Source organism: Solanum verrucosum, unplaced genomic scaffold (assembly GCF_900185275.1).
Source record: "Solanum verrucosum unplaced genomic scaffold, falcon-dt-bn FXZP01000049.1, whole genome shotgun sequence".
Classification (NCBI taxonomy): Eukaryota; Viridiplantae; Streptophyta; class Magnoliopsida; order Solanales; family Solanaceae; genus Solanum; species Solanum verrucosum.
Genome location: NW_026020221.1, coordinates 6641751 through 6656312, shown reverse-complemented (window position 1 = coordinate 6656312; position 14562 = coordinate 6641751). Strand labels below are relative to the sequence as shown.

Here is a 14562-nt window from a genome sequence, read left to right as displayed (position 1 = left end):
TTGATACTCCGCAGTCGAACGATAATTGTTTACTATTGACTTTGTACATTTCTTAATAAATTATAAATAGAAAGGTAATTTAATTATATCATATTTTAAATATAATAAATATAATGTCTTGAAAAATATAATAGAGAAATTACTATAATTAATGATAAGGATAAATTAGAAATTAAGTGTAAAATTATCCATTAATTTCATAAAGTCGACAAGTATTGTTGGACATTTCAAAATAGTATAGTGGACAACTATTGTTAGATAGAGGGAGTAATTACTCTCTATGTCCAACAATAGTTGTTCACTATTGACTTGACACACCCCTTAAGATACAATAAATAATAGGAGTAATATTATTATATTATCCTTTGATTTTATTAAATTTAATGTTTTGAGAAATGTGTTAGATGATAAATCATAGTATTTAATAGCAAGGGTAAAATAAACACAAAATCAATTATTTCTTGATTTTCTAAATTAAACAAGTATGGTTGGACAACTATTTTTAGTATAGTGAACAACTATACTTATTTGTAGTGAATTTTCTATTTCAAATTATTTGTCATTTTAAAAGTTCAAGATATTATTTTCATTATCTTTAGTAATTCTTGTTTTTGATAAGTATAAACATCTCAATTGAATAAATATTTAATGAAAAGAGATTATATCATAAGATATATAAATGAGGGTAAAATTAATATTAAAAGCTCTATTAATTAAATTAATTAATATTTTTTTAAGGAACATGTAAAAAAGAACGCGACAGATAATTTGAGACTGAGAAAGTAGTACTTAAACCTAGAAAATATTGACGAGTGTGGAAGTTTGAGAATTTATATAAGTACTACTCCCTCTGTCCCTAATTACTTGTCCACTTTTGAATTGACACACTTATTAAGAAAACAAGTAATGACATAGTGAGTTTACTATTTTATCCCTATTAATTATAAAGTGGATAAAAAGTTCTACATTTTTCAAAGTAATTAGTCATTTAATTGAGGGTATAATAGGTAAAAAAAATTGTCCTTTCTTGATTTGTCAAAATGGACAAGTAATTAGGGGAAAATGGAGTATATTTCAACATGAAAATAGTAAGTCAACTTATTTATGTTGAAAAACAGCGTACGTGGTACGTTGCTACTTGGTAAATACAAACTCTTTCCGTCTCAAAATATTTGTCGTAACTTTTGTTTTTTCCTTAAAAAAATTATTTGTTATTTTAAATATTCAAAATATTTTTATTTTATTTTATTCTTAATAGTAATTGTTCTTAAAATCTACAAACACCTTAATAAAATAAAATAAATATTTGATGAAAAAAACATAATATATCTTAAGACATAAATAAGGATAGAATAGGAAGGAAAAAAAACCCTATTAATTAGCATTTTCTTTAAAAAATCGTTTAAAAAATAAAAAATATGAGAGATAATTTGATACTGAGAAAGTTCAAACTAACTAACACTTGAGATGTGACAACAAGCCTCAAATTAATCAACCATAATAATTGTTAAATAAACATTATATATAGTTTACACAATTTCAATCAACCATACAATTAGCGGGAAAAAAAAATTATTCCAACTTTTAATTAAATGACCAACCTCACGTTGGTCTTGAATACAACAATTAATAATAAACTTTGGTACACATTTTACATCAACAACAAAATATAATAAGTAACACAATCAAGAGTCTAGATCTTCAGCATGAGTTGGATTTTTAGAAGAACGAGCCATAAATGCTCTAATCATAGGTTTAACTTTCTCCACAGTTTTAATTATTCCCAAAAACATGAACCTATAGAGTATTACCATTCCAAATATTATAGCAACATCCACCCATTTTGAATATCCCATTTGTACTTGCCATACATTTCTCAATATTTCTTCACCACTAATTATGGCTGGCCCTCTAATTTGTTCATTAGGGAAATTTAATCCCAAGAATTCATTCTTGTAAAATCCTTGATTTGCATATTTGTGAAATGCAATGTAATACATTGGGTACTTCCAAAATGGCTTAGGAAGATCATTAGGCAATCTGAAAAAACCTCCATTAAGCATCATAACACCTTGAATTCCAGCTCCTAATTATTAAACGATCACAAAATTAGTACATGAAAATTAAATATCCCCCTCAAACCCCCCCCCCCCCTGCAAAACTATTTTTACGTATTGAAATTTAGCTTAACTTATTCATGTGACATCCTTACCTGTTATGATTCCCATGAGGAAGTCGGGGACAATGCTTGCTACAATCATCATGAGACTCTCGACTAACATCATGGTCGCAAAAAGTACTAGTGAAAAATACGCGAAGTGATCGAACCCTTTTTGTAATCCGACGAGGTAATAAGCGATAGCGCCAGGTATAACTGAGATTAATAAAAGGTAAGGAATGGAAGAAAATGTATTTCCCACCACATATGCAGCTACACCATAGTGTCCATTTAATCTTTCTCGAGTGAAAATCTAGAGAAAAAAAGACACATAATATATAAGTATCATTGTATAAATGGACAAATTATTTATTATATAGAGATAGTTAATAAGTGTCATATATATACTTTCATATCTTCAACAAATGAAGGGAATCCACCAATAGCCATAAAAGTCAAGAAGGCAGCAACAAACATCAACATTGAACCTCTAGCCTGAAAAACGTTAAAAAAATACAGGATTAACAAAAAATCATCGCTAATTCTATTTAACAATGAATAACAATATTTACCTGAATGGAGCCATAGTCATGTCCAATGTCATGAAAAATAGTGCCAACACACAAACACAAAGCAATATAAATTGCAAAACGTAGCCAGTAATAACCAAGATCGCGATACATGTTCACGAAAGACCTCCTTGTGAGAACCATACATTGAGTAATGAAACCTGCTTGACTTCCTTTCTTTGCATCTTCTCCTCCACTCTATACACAAATTAAATATTCATTAGATCACAAATTAATATTTTTTTTCAAAAAATAATTAATATTATACAAACCTGTTGGCAAATTTCTGAAACTTTACGTTGAACTTGTTGACAACCCTGTGAAGTCTTGTATGACTTAACAAGAATATCAATTGCTTCTGTAGCAGTAGCTTTTCCACCAACTCCTTTTTCAATATCCTAATTAATTAAAATCAAATAGACATTAATAATTTGATTTTAATTAATAATGACAAAGCAAATATATTTTTTTTACTTACAATATCAAAGTCCTTGTTGATTGTCCTTAGATAATGATCAGATGGATTCCTCATAGTTGGACATGGGAAACCATTCAAAGCAAAATACTACAAAACCAAGATAAAAAAAAAAGTTTGATTAGTTTTTTGTTGATATATTTTACCCAACCCGCTTTTTCAACACCTGTATGTAAAAGGATGTGATATGTACCTCATTAGCATTAGAAATGTTACCAAAGTAGACAATTCTTCCAGAGGACAAAAGGCAAAGATTGTGAAAAAGTTGAAAAACTTCACTACTTGGTTGATGAATTGAAGCAACAATAGTTCTTCCATCTTGTTTAGCCAATTGGACAATTTTATTCATAACATGATAAGAAGCAGCACTATCAAGCCCACTTGTTGGTTCATCAAGAAATAATAGTTTGGGCCTTTTTAATATTTCAATACAAATACTAACTCTTCTTTTTTGTCCACCACTTAGCCCTTTAACACTCCATCCACCAATTCTTGTGTTCATTGCATCTTGTAAACCCATTTCTCTTATGGTTTGTTCAGCCCTATCTCTCTTCTCTGATCTCGACATCGAATCCGGTAATTGGAGTTGGGCTGAATAGTAAATTGCTTCTTTTACTGTTAGGGTTGTCATCAATATGTCATCTTGCGTCACGTATGCCTTTTAGGAAAAAAAAAAAAAGAAGTCATGTTGACTGTGTATAAAGATTAAACTTGAAAAAAAAGGTCAGATATTAATTATCGTACCGAAGTGCCAAAAGCAAGTGATTGTCTACGACCATTGATGAGGATTTCTCCTCTTTGTCTTGTGTTCGAATCCAATCTCCCTGCAATTATATTATGTCCATCACATTAACAAATTTTTATTTTTATTAACAAAATTAAAACTTCAATATTATTTAGTGGGGCCTATTTCTACTATGCTGATGAGATAAATAGTATCCATTTTTTTTTAATTAAAATTTTGATTCTAAGAAAACAAAGTAAGAAATTTTGTCACAAAACGTTTTTCTTTTTATTATACGTTTATGTAATGTGAATTCTGATTAATTAGAAACCCAAAATGGAACCAAATACCAAATGTGAAAAAAAGGTCTCTTTCTAGTAGACTTAAAACATTCTTTTATACCAAACAACAATTAATGGAAGATTCTCAAGCAGTTGATGTTTGAAGTCAAAATATGTGGACCCTTAATCATCCTTTATATAGTATGTGGAGTAGTTCATAAGCCATTTATATAAAACAATAATTTAAAGCAAAATCTCCTAAATTTAACCTATTATTACACTTTTAAACATTTACAAAAATAAAATAAAATAAAATAGAAAAGTAAGATAGATAAATTGAATTTAAAAGAAATATTCATCATCAATAAATTCGACTATCTTCTTTTAAAAATCATTTTATGGACTACATCAATCAACTCCTATAGCATCAAAATAATCAACATAGGGGATGCTTCATTTTATTTTATTTTACCTCTAACTAGAATATCAGTTCGAACTTCAAGACAAGAGAGTTTTTTAACCCTCCTAATTAATTCCTAGGTCTATACATTGTAAATTTCGAATATCAAATGATTAAATTGAGAGAAAAAAAATACCTGCTAGAGTATCAAGAAGTGTTGATTTGCCACAACCAGAAGGACCCATAATTGCCAAAACTTCACCAGGTTGTACATAACCAGTAAGCCCTTGCAAAATAGCTCTTCTCCCACTTTTTTTATCAGGCACAGTTACCCATAAATCTTTCCATGTTAAATAAATTCCTTCATTAATCAACTTTCCACCCAAAGCCACATCATCATCATAACCAAAATTAGTATTACTAATCATAGGATTAGTAACACTAATTTGTTTAGGTGGCTCATAATAATTAGTACTTTCCATCTCTATTGACCTTTTTATTTCAGAATCAACCCTTAGAGATGGTGCTTCAATTGAACCAATACTTGGTGTAAATGGGAAATTTTTTGTTGGATTATTAATGTGGCTAAAAGAAATGTCTTCTTCAGAGCTAACACTTTCATTTGTCTCCGATTCGTTACGTCGATGAGGTGATCGAATGGGACTAGGTGTCCATCTCGGAACATAATTAGATTGTGATTCCATCTGATACTCGATTAATCTGTATGTGATTTTGTGCTAGTTAATCAAAATTCGAAATATAAGAGAGAAAGATAAAAGAAAAGGAGAATTAATGCATGGAAGAGAAGGGAAAGATGGTATATATTTATAGTGACAATAAGGAAGGTGTTGGGAAATTTAATTAGAGTAGTGATCTTAGCTAGTTGTATAAAATACTTTAGTGCTTAACAAATAAAATAGACTTGATTGACTTTCCAACAAGGCAAGCAATTAAGCTTAGGAACAAATGTGTATATTATTGTAACGACCCTCTTAGTCGTTTTATGTATTTTAATCATTAGTTTTTTTTATTAGCCCTTTTTAGTAGTTTTTCTAAATAAGTTATGACTTACAAGAATGAGTGGAATGATTTTCAGATTTAATAAAAGATTATTTTTGTTGCTAATAATAATAGAAAAGGAAAATAAATAAATAAATAATAAAAGGAAAAAAAAAAGAAATAAAAGGGTAAATGTTGCTGATTGTTGTGAACAACAGCAGTTCACTTGCGCAGCCGAGAAAAAGAAATAGAAAGGGTTGGAATACTCACCTGCGCCGTCGACAAGAGCATTCAGGTGAGAATTGTATCTCCAAATCTAGTGATTTTACAATTAAAGGCTTAGGCGAGAGAACAAACATATTACATTGACGTTAATGAAGTAATATGATAGTGGGATGGCAGGAGATTGTTGTTGTTGTGTATATTATTAGATAGGATTCAATTTTTAATAGTTAAATAGTGGTTAATAATGATTGGCAAGACCTTAGTTTAATGATTAGGTAATAATGGCCTAAATGATTGGAAGGAATATTGGTGGTGAATTGATGATTTCATGTTGTAACTTCCAGCGAATGAATTAAGGATTCACAAACTTTATTCGTCTTGGATATTTTGTTCTTTATCCGTATACTTATTATATTATAATTCAAAGTTTTTCTATACTGAAATAAGTAATTAAATATAATGGTATAAACTTATATGAATACCATTAGGTTGATATATGGAGAAATTGGAACTTAACCCTAGATTTGAAATTTGGAGAAAATTGAAGAGTTGACATGTTATTGGTATCAAGATTAGGAATTTGATTATAAACTTGGGTGAATTTTTGGGTCAAAGCTAAACACATAGTAATATGAGTGTTGTTAGTTTTGGGAATCTTACTGTGGTCATTCATTTGAATAGATTGCTTAGAGTTGGAAGTTCAACGAAAAGGGAAGGCTCAAGTTCCGGAGTGAATTCTTGATTGATTAAGGCAAGTGGATTTCTAAACCCTTGTTAAGCATATGGAATTCGTGTATTTCCTTGTGGTATATGTTTGGGAGTAATGTGATCAATTATTTGTGTAATGTGTTGAGAATTGTTTGAAAGACTTGTTGAATCATCGTTGAACTTGTGATTTGTGCAATGTTATGAAAATGGTCATCTCCTCATTATTTGTGTGAACATGTCATTTGCATTATTCTGAGACATGGTTGTGACAAGTGTTATGTGCATTGAGAAAGAATAAGAAATTAAGGAGGATGTACCATTTCGAGGGACGTATCGCGCGCCGCGATGGATACTATATTTCGAGGGACGTGTCGCGCGCCGCGACGGATATTATATTTCGAGAAACGTATCGCGCGCCGCGATGGATGCATGGACAGATATGTCCCCCATGGGTCCCGGACTGAGAGACAGCGGGTGTGTATCATTAGGTCAGACATGCATCACTATAATTGACATTGCATTGCACATTTTTATTATTAATGAATTTGATCTTGTGTGTTGCTGATCTTGTGAGTGCCTTTCTGTGAAATTGGTTATTGACGAATATTGAGGTGTATTGAGAATATATGACCTGTTAGAGTGCTATTGTTGAGTTGTATGCTTTGTAAATTGTAAATTGTTAGGTTGGGTTGGTTTTATGCAGGTTGTAGTTATGGAGGTTAGGATGGGGTGTAAGGAGTACCCGTATTCTGTACTCTTAGCTTGTGTTTAGAGGTTTGCTTGTTGAGTACCGTGTGGTTTGGTACTCACCCCTTGCTTCTACAATCTTTTGTAGGTTACGAGCCCGGATCTTCGTGATACCTTCAATTCTCTTCGTTTCCGAGGTTTTCTGTGGAGATCTGAGAGGTAGCTGTTTGTCATCTCAGCGAACCTTCTTACTCCTGTTTATGATTTTGTTTTTACTTGAAAGACAACGTCATTTGAGACTTGCGTATTTTCTTTCAATTCTAGTATTTACATTAGAGGCTTGTGCACGTGACAACCAGGTTTTGGGGATTTAATTAAGTTGACTTGTTTTCGTAATAGTAATTGCTATTGAACTTTGCTTTATTTCCGCACTTTATCAAGATGATTGGGTTTTAGGCTGACTTGTCTTGGTGGGATACGACGAGTGCCATCACATCCATTTTTGGGTCGTGACAATTATATTCAATTAAATGAGAAAATTTTGGACTATAGCGTTTGGTCTTTGTTTACTATTTCCTCTTTAGTAGTAATTATTTAGGTTGATCAAAGAATTCATCTTCTTAATTGTGTATGAAAAGAGAATTGCGTTTAACATCTTCATTTAGCTTCCTTTTTTTTGGAACTAATTTATGTTTTATTAGTTTGATCCTTTCAATAGCATTAATGAGAAGCAGCAGCAGATTCAAAATTTTAAGCAGATATAGAAATTATAAAATATATAACGTACTAGATTTCAAACAAAAAAAGTTTCCTATTAATTAAAAAAATGTAGTTTCTGAACTCCCATCGGAAATCTTATATGGCCAACAGTAACATCCATTAAAATTTACATTTAAAAAATAATAATTATTCTTATATTTAATTTAGGAGGATACAATTGTCAATTATAAACAATATAATCACATGAATTGTTCAAATCCATCTAAATGAAATGCAAAATTATACCCTAGATAATAAAATAAGTCTTGCACAATATGTTGTGTATGTCTCATGTGACGATGAGTCACATTTCTTATTCTTATGACTTATCTGAAAAAAATGTAAAGAATATGAATTCGAATAATAAAAATTTCCCAATCAACCATGGATCATATATGTAGGATTTTGATCAAGCTATTAAAATTTCGTGACTGTTAAGAGAAAATAGTACGATGATTGAGATCTTGTTATCAGATATCTCAAGTTCGAGCCATTAAAATAAAATTTAAAAAATCAATAAAAAAATGCTTTACTGGGCCTACCTGTTCCAAAGTTATTTTTTGTGTTATTTTAATTTTCACTTTTTGTCTTTAAATTTTTCCCCATATATTGTAATGGAAGTCAGCCACGGCTAGATACACGGATTCAACAGCTGGATTAAATTCTAAATATCTTTTTTTTAAAATATATATTAAGATATTAACCAAATCATGTTCCAATGTTAAAAGTTTAACCTTATTTTTATTTATATTAGAAATAAAACATAAAATCGAACAATTGAATTAAAATTACTACGTACATCGTATATCTTGGGGACCAAATAGTTTGGCGTAGCTTCTCTTTGTTAGCCTCCAAATTTTGATGGACTCATTTATTAGCAGTGTTTTGGCCGTTATTATTTATTAAGGCACGTACAATATAGTTGGGCGGTTGTAACACTAACTCCTAAGGTGACGCTTGTGATAGAGGGCGGGACATAGAGAATGACTGACAAATTAGCTTTTACGTTGGCAATTATAGCATTTTTAAAGAGTGGGTGTACATATTTTTTTAGGCGAATTCTATTAATATATTGGAATGGAAATGAAATAAAGAGTTTTATAATATCATAACATAAGTTTTCATGACACGTGTACTTCTAGATTCGACCATAGTGTAGCCTAGCATATAAATCAGTGAAATTTAGTGAGTTATAATATACAATATGTGTGTCATGAGCTTAAACTATGACACGAATCTTGTCCCAATGTAGGACTTTCCAAGACTGAATAAATTAGGAAGGTTAATAATTAAAGTAAAATTAGTTAGTTTATGATGAATTCTTGTATTTCTTTTGTCTCATGTAACTTGTATTATATTTGTCAATATATATGTTGTACGGTGAAAGATGACATTTATCTCTGCAGACTTAGTTATAAGCGGTCAAAGAAAACATATTTTTATTTATTTTGATTTTATCTTCAATACGTTTTCTCACGTGCATATCTCTTTCTTTTTTATCGATTAAAAACATATGAAAATTCTTTTTGAATATAAATCATGATAAGACTCAAATTAATGACTTATATTTGCTCTAATATCATATTGAAACGATTAGAGCGTCTAATTTAAAACTTTAAGTCATCAAAGGAGCGTGCACATTTCAAGCTAATAAAGGTACAGTGAATTTTTTTGTTCTTCTCTTGTGGGCTGATGATTGTGTATAATTAGCAGCCTTCTTTTTCTTTTGAATGATATTTTCATTCTTGCAGTGTTAAAATGATTACTATAAGATTAGTGTTTGGAACGAAAAAAACATGTTTTTTATAAAAATATTTTTTTGGAAAATAGGTAAAAATGTTACTTATTTTCGAATCGTATTTGGTAAGTAAGTAAAAAAATAATATTTTAAAAATATTTATATGTAAGCTAGTAAAACATTATGAGGGTGAGATGGGGTGGGAGGGAGCGGTCGGGGGTAGAGGGGGTGGAATAGTCAAGAGATGGGAGTTGGGGATGTTGGGATGGTGGGTGACACCACTACAACAAAAAATAGTTTTTAGCGGCAATAAATATGAAGATTATAACAAAGAGTGCTAAAGTATTTTATCGGCATTAGTTAATTTTGATTAGATCTAATGTCACTATAGAATTTAGGGACATTTACAAAGAGTGTTAATTGTCACTAAGAAAACATATTTAGCGGCAGTAAAATTTGACGCTAATTAATTGTCACTAAAAAAATTATTTTTGGTGTACAATGAACTTGAAAGTTCTTATGAAACTTGTTTCCCTAGTTTTGAAAACTCGTTTTCCTTATTTTAAAAAAGCTTATTTTCCTTTAAAAAAATGTTTTCCTCCCTACCAAATACACCCTATTGTGAATTTGACTTTAAGGGTGTACAATAGTAAAAAAAAGATTTTTTGTTAAGACTAATTTGTTTTACTCTTTTATTTGGTTTACTGAGAAACGCTTTATCCCCTAAAACTAAATTTTCTGATGCAAATTCAAATTAATTAATCGACACATCACCAAGCAGCTTCGCTTGGTATAATGTTTAGTTGACTAAACTTTATAAGCATGCCCTCTTGCAGTGCAATAGCTTGTGGTCCTTCTAAAATAAACAATACAGTATATATTATCATGTTGAAAATAAAAAGTAATAATGTTAGAATATTCAACTATGAGAATTATATACATAGTGGAGAAGAATAATTATACTAGTGATTAGTAAATGTATATTAATTTCTGATTTAATCATGTTATTAGAAGCAATAATTAGTTTCTAAGTTATTGTGCCAAGTGGGAAAAAAGTCCCCCAAAATTTTAGGCATATTCTTTTAGTGCTCAATGAATCTAATTTCTTCTTCTCCCAAAGTAAGAAAATTCAACCATGGATCATATATGTAGGATTTTGATCAAGCTATTAAAATTTCGTGACTGTCAAGAGAAATAGTACGATGATTGAGATCTTGTTATCAGATATCTCAAGTTTGAGCCATTAAAATAAAATTTAAAAAATCAATAAAAAAATGCTTTATTGGGCCTACCTGTTCCATAGTTATTTTTTGTGTTATTTTAATTTTCACTTTTTGTCTTTAAATTTTTCCCCATATATTGTAATGGAAGTCAGCCACGGCTAGATACACGGATTCAACATCTGGATTAAATTCTAAATATCTTTTTTTAAAATATGTATTAAGATATTAACCAAATCATGTTCCAATGTTAAAAGTTTAACCTTATTTTTATTTATATTAGAAATAAAACATAAAATCGAACAATTGAATTAAAATTACTACGTACATCGTATATCTTGGGGACCAAATAGTTTGGCGTAGCTTCTCTTTGTTAGCCTCCAAATTTTGATGAACTCATTTATTAGCAGTGTTTTGGCCGTTATTATTTATTAAGGCACGTACAATATAGTTGGACGGTTCTAACACTAACTCCTAATGTGACGCGTGTGATAGAGGGCGGGACATAGAGAATGACTGACAAATTAGCTTTTACGTTGGCAATTATAGCATTTTTAAAGAGTGGGTGTACATATTTTTTTAGGCGAATTCTATTAATATATTGGAATGGAAATGAAATAAAGAGTTTTATAATATCATAACATAAGTTTTCATGACACGTGTACTTCTAGATTCGACCATAGTGTAGCCTAGCATATAAATCAGTGAAATTTAGTGAGTTATAATATACAATATGTGTGTCATGAGCTTAAACTATGACACGAATCTTGTCCCAATGTAGGACTTTCCAAGACTGAATAAATTAGGAAGGTTAATAATTAAAGTAAAATTAGTTAGTTTATGATGAATTCTTGTATTTCTTTTGTCTCATGTAACTTGTATTATATTTGTCAATATATATGTTGTACGGTGAAAGATGACATTTATCTCTGCAGACTTAGTTATAAGCGGTCAAAGAAAACATATTTTTATTTATTTTGATTTTGTCTTCAATACGTTTTTCCACGTGCATATCTAATTCTTTTTTATCGATTAAATACATATGAAAATTCTTTTTGAATATAAATCATGATAAGCCTCAAATTAATGACTTATATTTGCTCTAATATCATATTGAAACGATTAGAGCATCTAATTTAAAACTTTAAGTCATCAAAGGAGCGTGCACATTTCAAGCTAATAAAGGTACAGTGAATTTTTTTGTTCTTCTCTTGTGGGCTGATGATTGTGTATAATTTGCAGCCTTCTTTTTCTTTTGAATGATATTTTCATTCTTGCAGTGTTAAAATGATTACTTTAAGATTAGTGTTTGGAACGAAAAAAAACATGTTTTTTATAAAAATATTTTTTTGGAAAATAGGTAAAAATGTTACTTATTTTCGAATCGTATTTGGTAAGTAAGTAAAAAAATAATATTTTAAAAATATTTATATGTAAGCTAGTAAAACATTATGAGGGTGAGATGGGGTGGGAGGGAAGGGTCGGGGGTAGAGGGGGTGGAATAGTCAAGAGATGGGAGTTGGGGATGTTGGGATGGTGGGTGACACCACTACAACAAAAAATAGTTTTTAGCGGTAATAAATATGAAGATTATATAACAAAGAGTGCTAAAGTATTTTATCGGCATTAGTTAATTTTGATTAGATCTAATGTCGCTATAGAATTTAGGGACATTTACAAAGAGTGTTAATTGTCACTAAGAATACATATTTAGTGGCAGTAAAATTTGACGCTAATTAATTGTCACTAAAAAAATTATTTTTGGTGTACAATGAACTTGAAAGTTACTTATGAAACTTGTTTTCCCTAATTTTGAAAACTCGTTTTCCTTATTTTAAAAAAGCTTATTTTCCTTTAAAAAAATGTTTTCCTCCCTACCAAATACACCCTATTGTGAATTTGACTTTAAGGGTGTACAATAGTAAAAAAGAGATTTTTTGTTAAGACTAATTTGTTTTACTCTTTTATTTGGTTTTCTGAGAAACGCTTTATCCCCTAAAATTAAATTTTCTGACGCAAATTCAAATTAATTAATCGACACATCACCAAGCAGCTTCGCTTGGTATAATGTTTAGTTGACTAAACTTTATAAGCATTGCCCTCTTGCAGTGCAATAGCTTGTGGTCCTTCTAAAATAAACAATACAGTATATATTATCATGTTGAAAATAAAAAGTAATAATGTTAGAATATTCAACTATGAGAATTATATACATAGTGGAGAAGAATAATTATACTAGTGATTAGTAAATGTATATTAATTTCTGATTTAATCATGTTATTAGAAGCAATAATTAGTTTCTAAGTTATTGTGCCAAGTGGGAAAAAAGTCCCCCAAAATTTTAGGCATATTCTTTTAGTGCTCAATGAATCTAATTTCTTCTTCTCCCAAAGTAAGAAAATTCAACCATGGATCATATATGTAGGATTTTGATCAAGCTATTAAAATTTCGTGACTGTCAAGAGAAATAGTACGATGATTGAGATCTTGTTATCAGATATCTCAAGTTTGAGCCATTAAAATAAAATTTAAAAAATCAATAAAAAAATGCTTTATTGGGCCTACCTGTTCCATAGTTATTTTTTGTGTTATTTTAATTTTCACTTTTTGTCTTTAAATTTTTCCCCATATATTGTAATGGAAGTCAGCCACGGCTAGATACACGGATTCAACATCTGGATTAAATTCTAAATATCTTTTTTTAAAATATGTATTAAGATATTAACCAAATCATGTTCCAATGTTAAAAGTTTAACCTTATTTTTATTTATATTAGAAATAAAACATAAAATCGAACAATTGAATTAAAATTACTACGTACATCGTATATCTTGGGGACCAAATAGTTTGGCGTAGCTTCTCTTTGTTAGCCTCCAAATTTTGATGAACTCATTTATTAGCAGTGTTTTGGCCGTTATTATTTATTAAGGCACGTACAATATAGTTGGACGGTTCTAACACTAACTCCTAATGTGACGCGTGTGATAGAGGGCGGGACATAGAGAATGACTGACAAATTAGCTTTTACGTTGGCAATTATAGCATTTTCAAAGAGTGGGTGTACATATTTTTTTAGGCAAATTCTATTAATATATTGGAATGGAAATGAAATAAAGAGTTTTCTAATATCATAACATAAGTTTTCATGACACGTGTACTTCTAGATTCGACCATAGTGTAGCCTAGCATATAAATCAGTGAAATTTAGTGAGTTATAATATACAATATGTGTCATGAGCTTAGATTGTGACACGAATCTTGTCCCAATGTAGTACTTTCCAAGACAGAATAAATTAGGAAGGTTAATAATTAAAGTAAAATTAGTTAGTTTATGATGAATTCTTGTATTTCTTTTGTCTCATGTAACTTGTATTATATTTGTCAATATATATGCTATACGGTGAAAGATGACATTTATCTCTGTAGACTTAGTTATAAGCGGTCAAAGAAAACATATTTTTATTTATTTTGATTTTACCTTCAATACGTTTTCTCACGTGCATATCTCTTTCTTTTTTATCGATTAAAAACATATGAAAATTCTTTTTGAATATAAATCATGATAAAACTCAAATTAATGACTTATATTTGCTCTAATATCATATTGAAACGATCAGAT

General features: G+C 29.9%; 1 protein-coding gene across 1 annotated transcript; it reads right to left on the bottom strand.

The window, feature by feature from the left end:
- Nucleotides 1–1594: 1594 nt before the first annotated feature.
- LOC125831031 (ABC transporter G family member 1-like) lies at nucleotides 1595–5367 on the bottom strand. Its single transcript, XM_049510221.1, has 9 exons — nucleotides 4804–5367; nucleotides 3947–4026; nucleotides 3396–3860; nucleotides 3206–3292; nucleotides 3000–3125; nucleotides 2731–2925; nucleotides 2567–2653; nucleotides 2213–2471; nucleotides 1595–2086 (listed from the first exon to the last, which is right to left on the bottom strand). The coding sequence occupies exons 1-9, from the start codon at nucleotides 5309–5311 to the stop codon at nucleotides 1686–1688; spliced, it is 2208 nt and encodes a 735-aa protein (XP_049366178.1). The 5' UTR covers nucleotides 5312–5367; the 3' UTR covers nucleotides 1595–1685.
- Between the last annotated feature and the right edge of the window lie 9195 nt (nucleotides 5368–14562).

Bases quoted from the DNA above. Each gene is read 5' to 3' on its own strand.
- LOC125831031 (XM_049510221.1), bottom strand. From the start codon at position 5,311: ATGGAATCACAATCTAATTATGTTCCGAGATGGACACCTAGTCCCATT. The intron at 3,126-3,205 runs GTAAGTAAAAAA...TTAATTAATTAG, and splicing joins TCAACAAGGACTTTGATATT to GATATTGAAAAAGGAGTTGG. The intron at 2,926-2,999 runs GTTTGTATAATA...ATTTGTGTATAG, and splicing joins TTTCAGAAATTTGCCAACAG to AGTGGAGGAGAAGATGCAAA.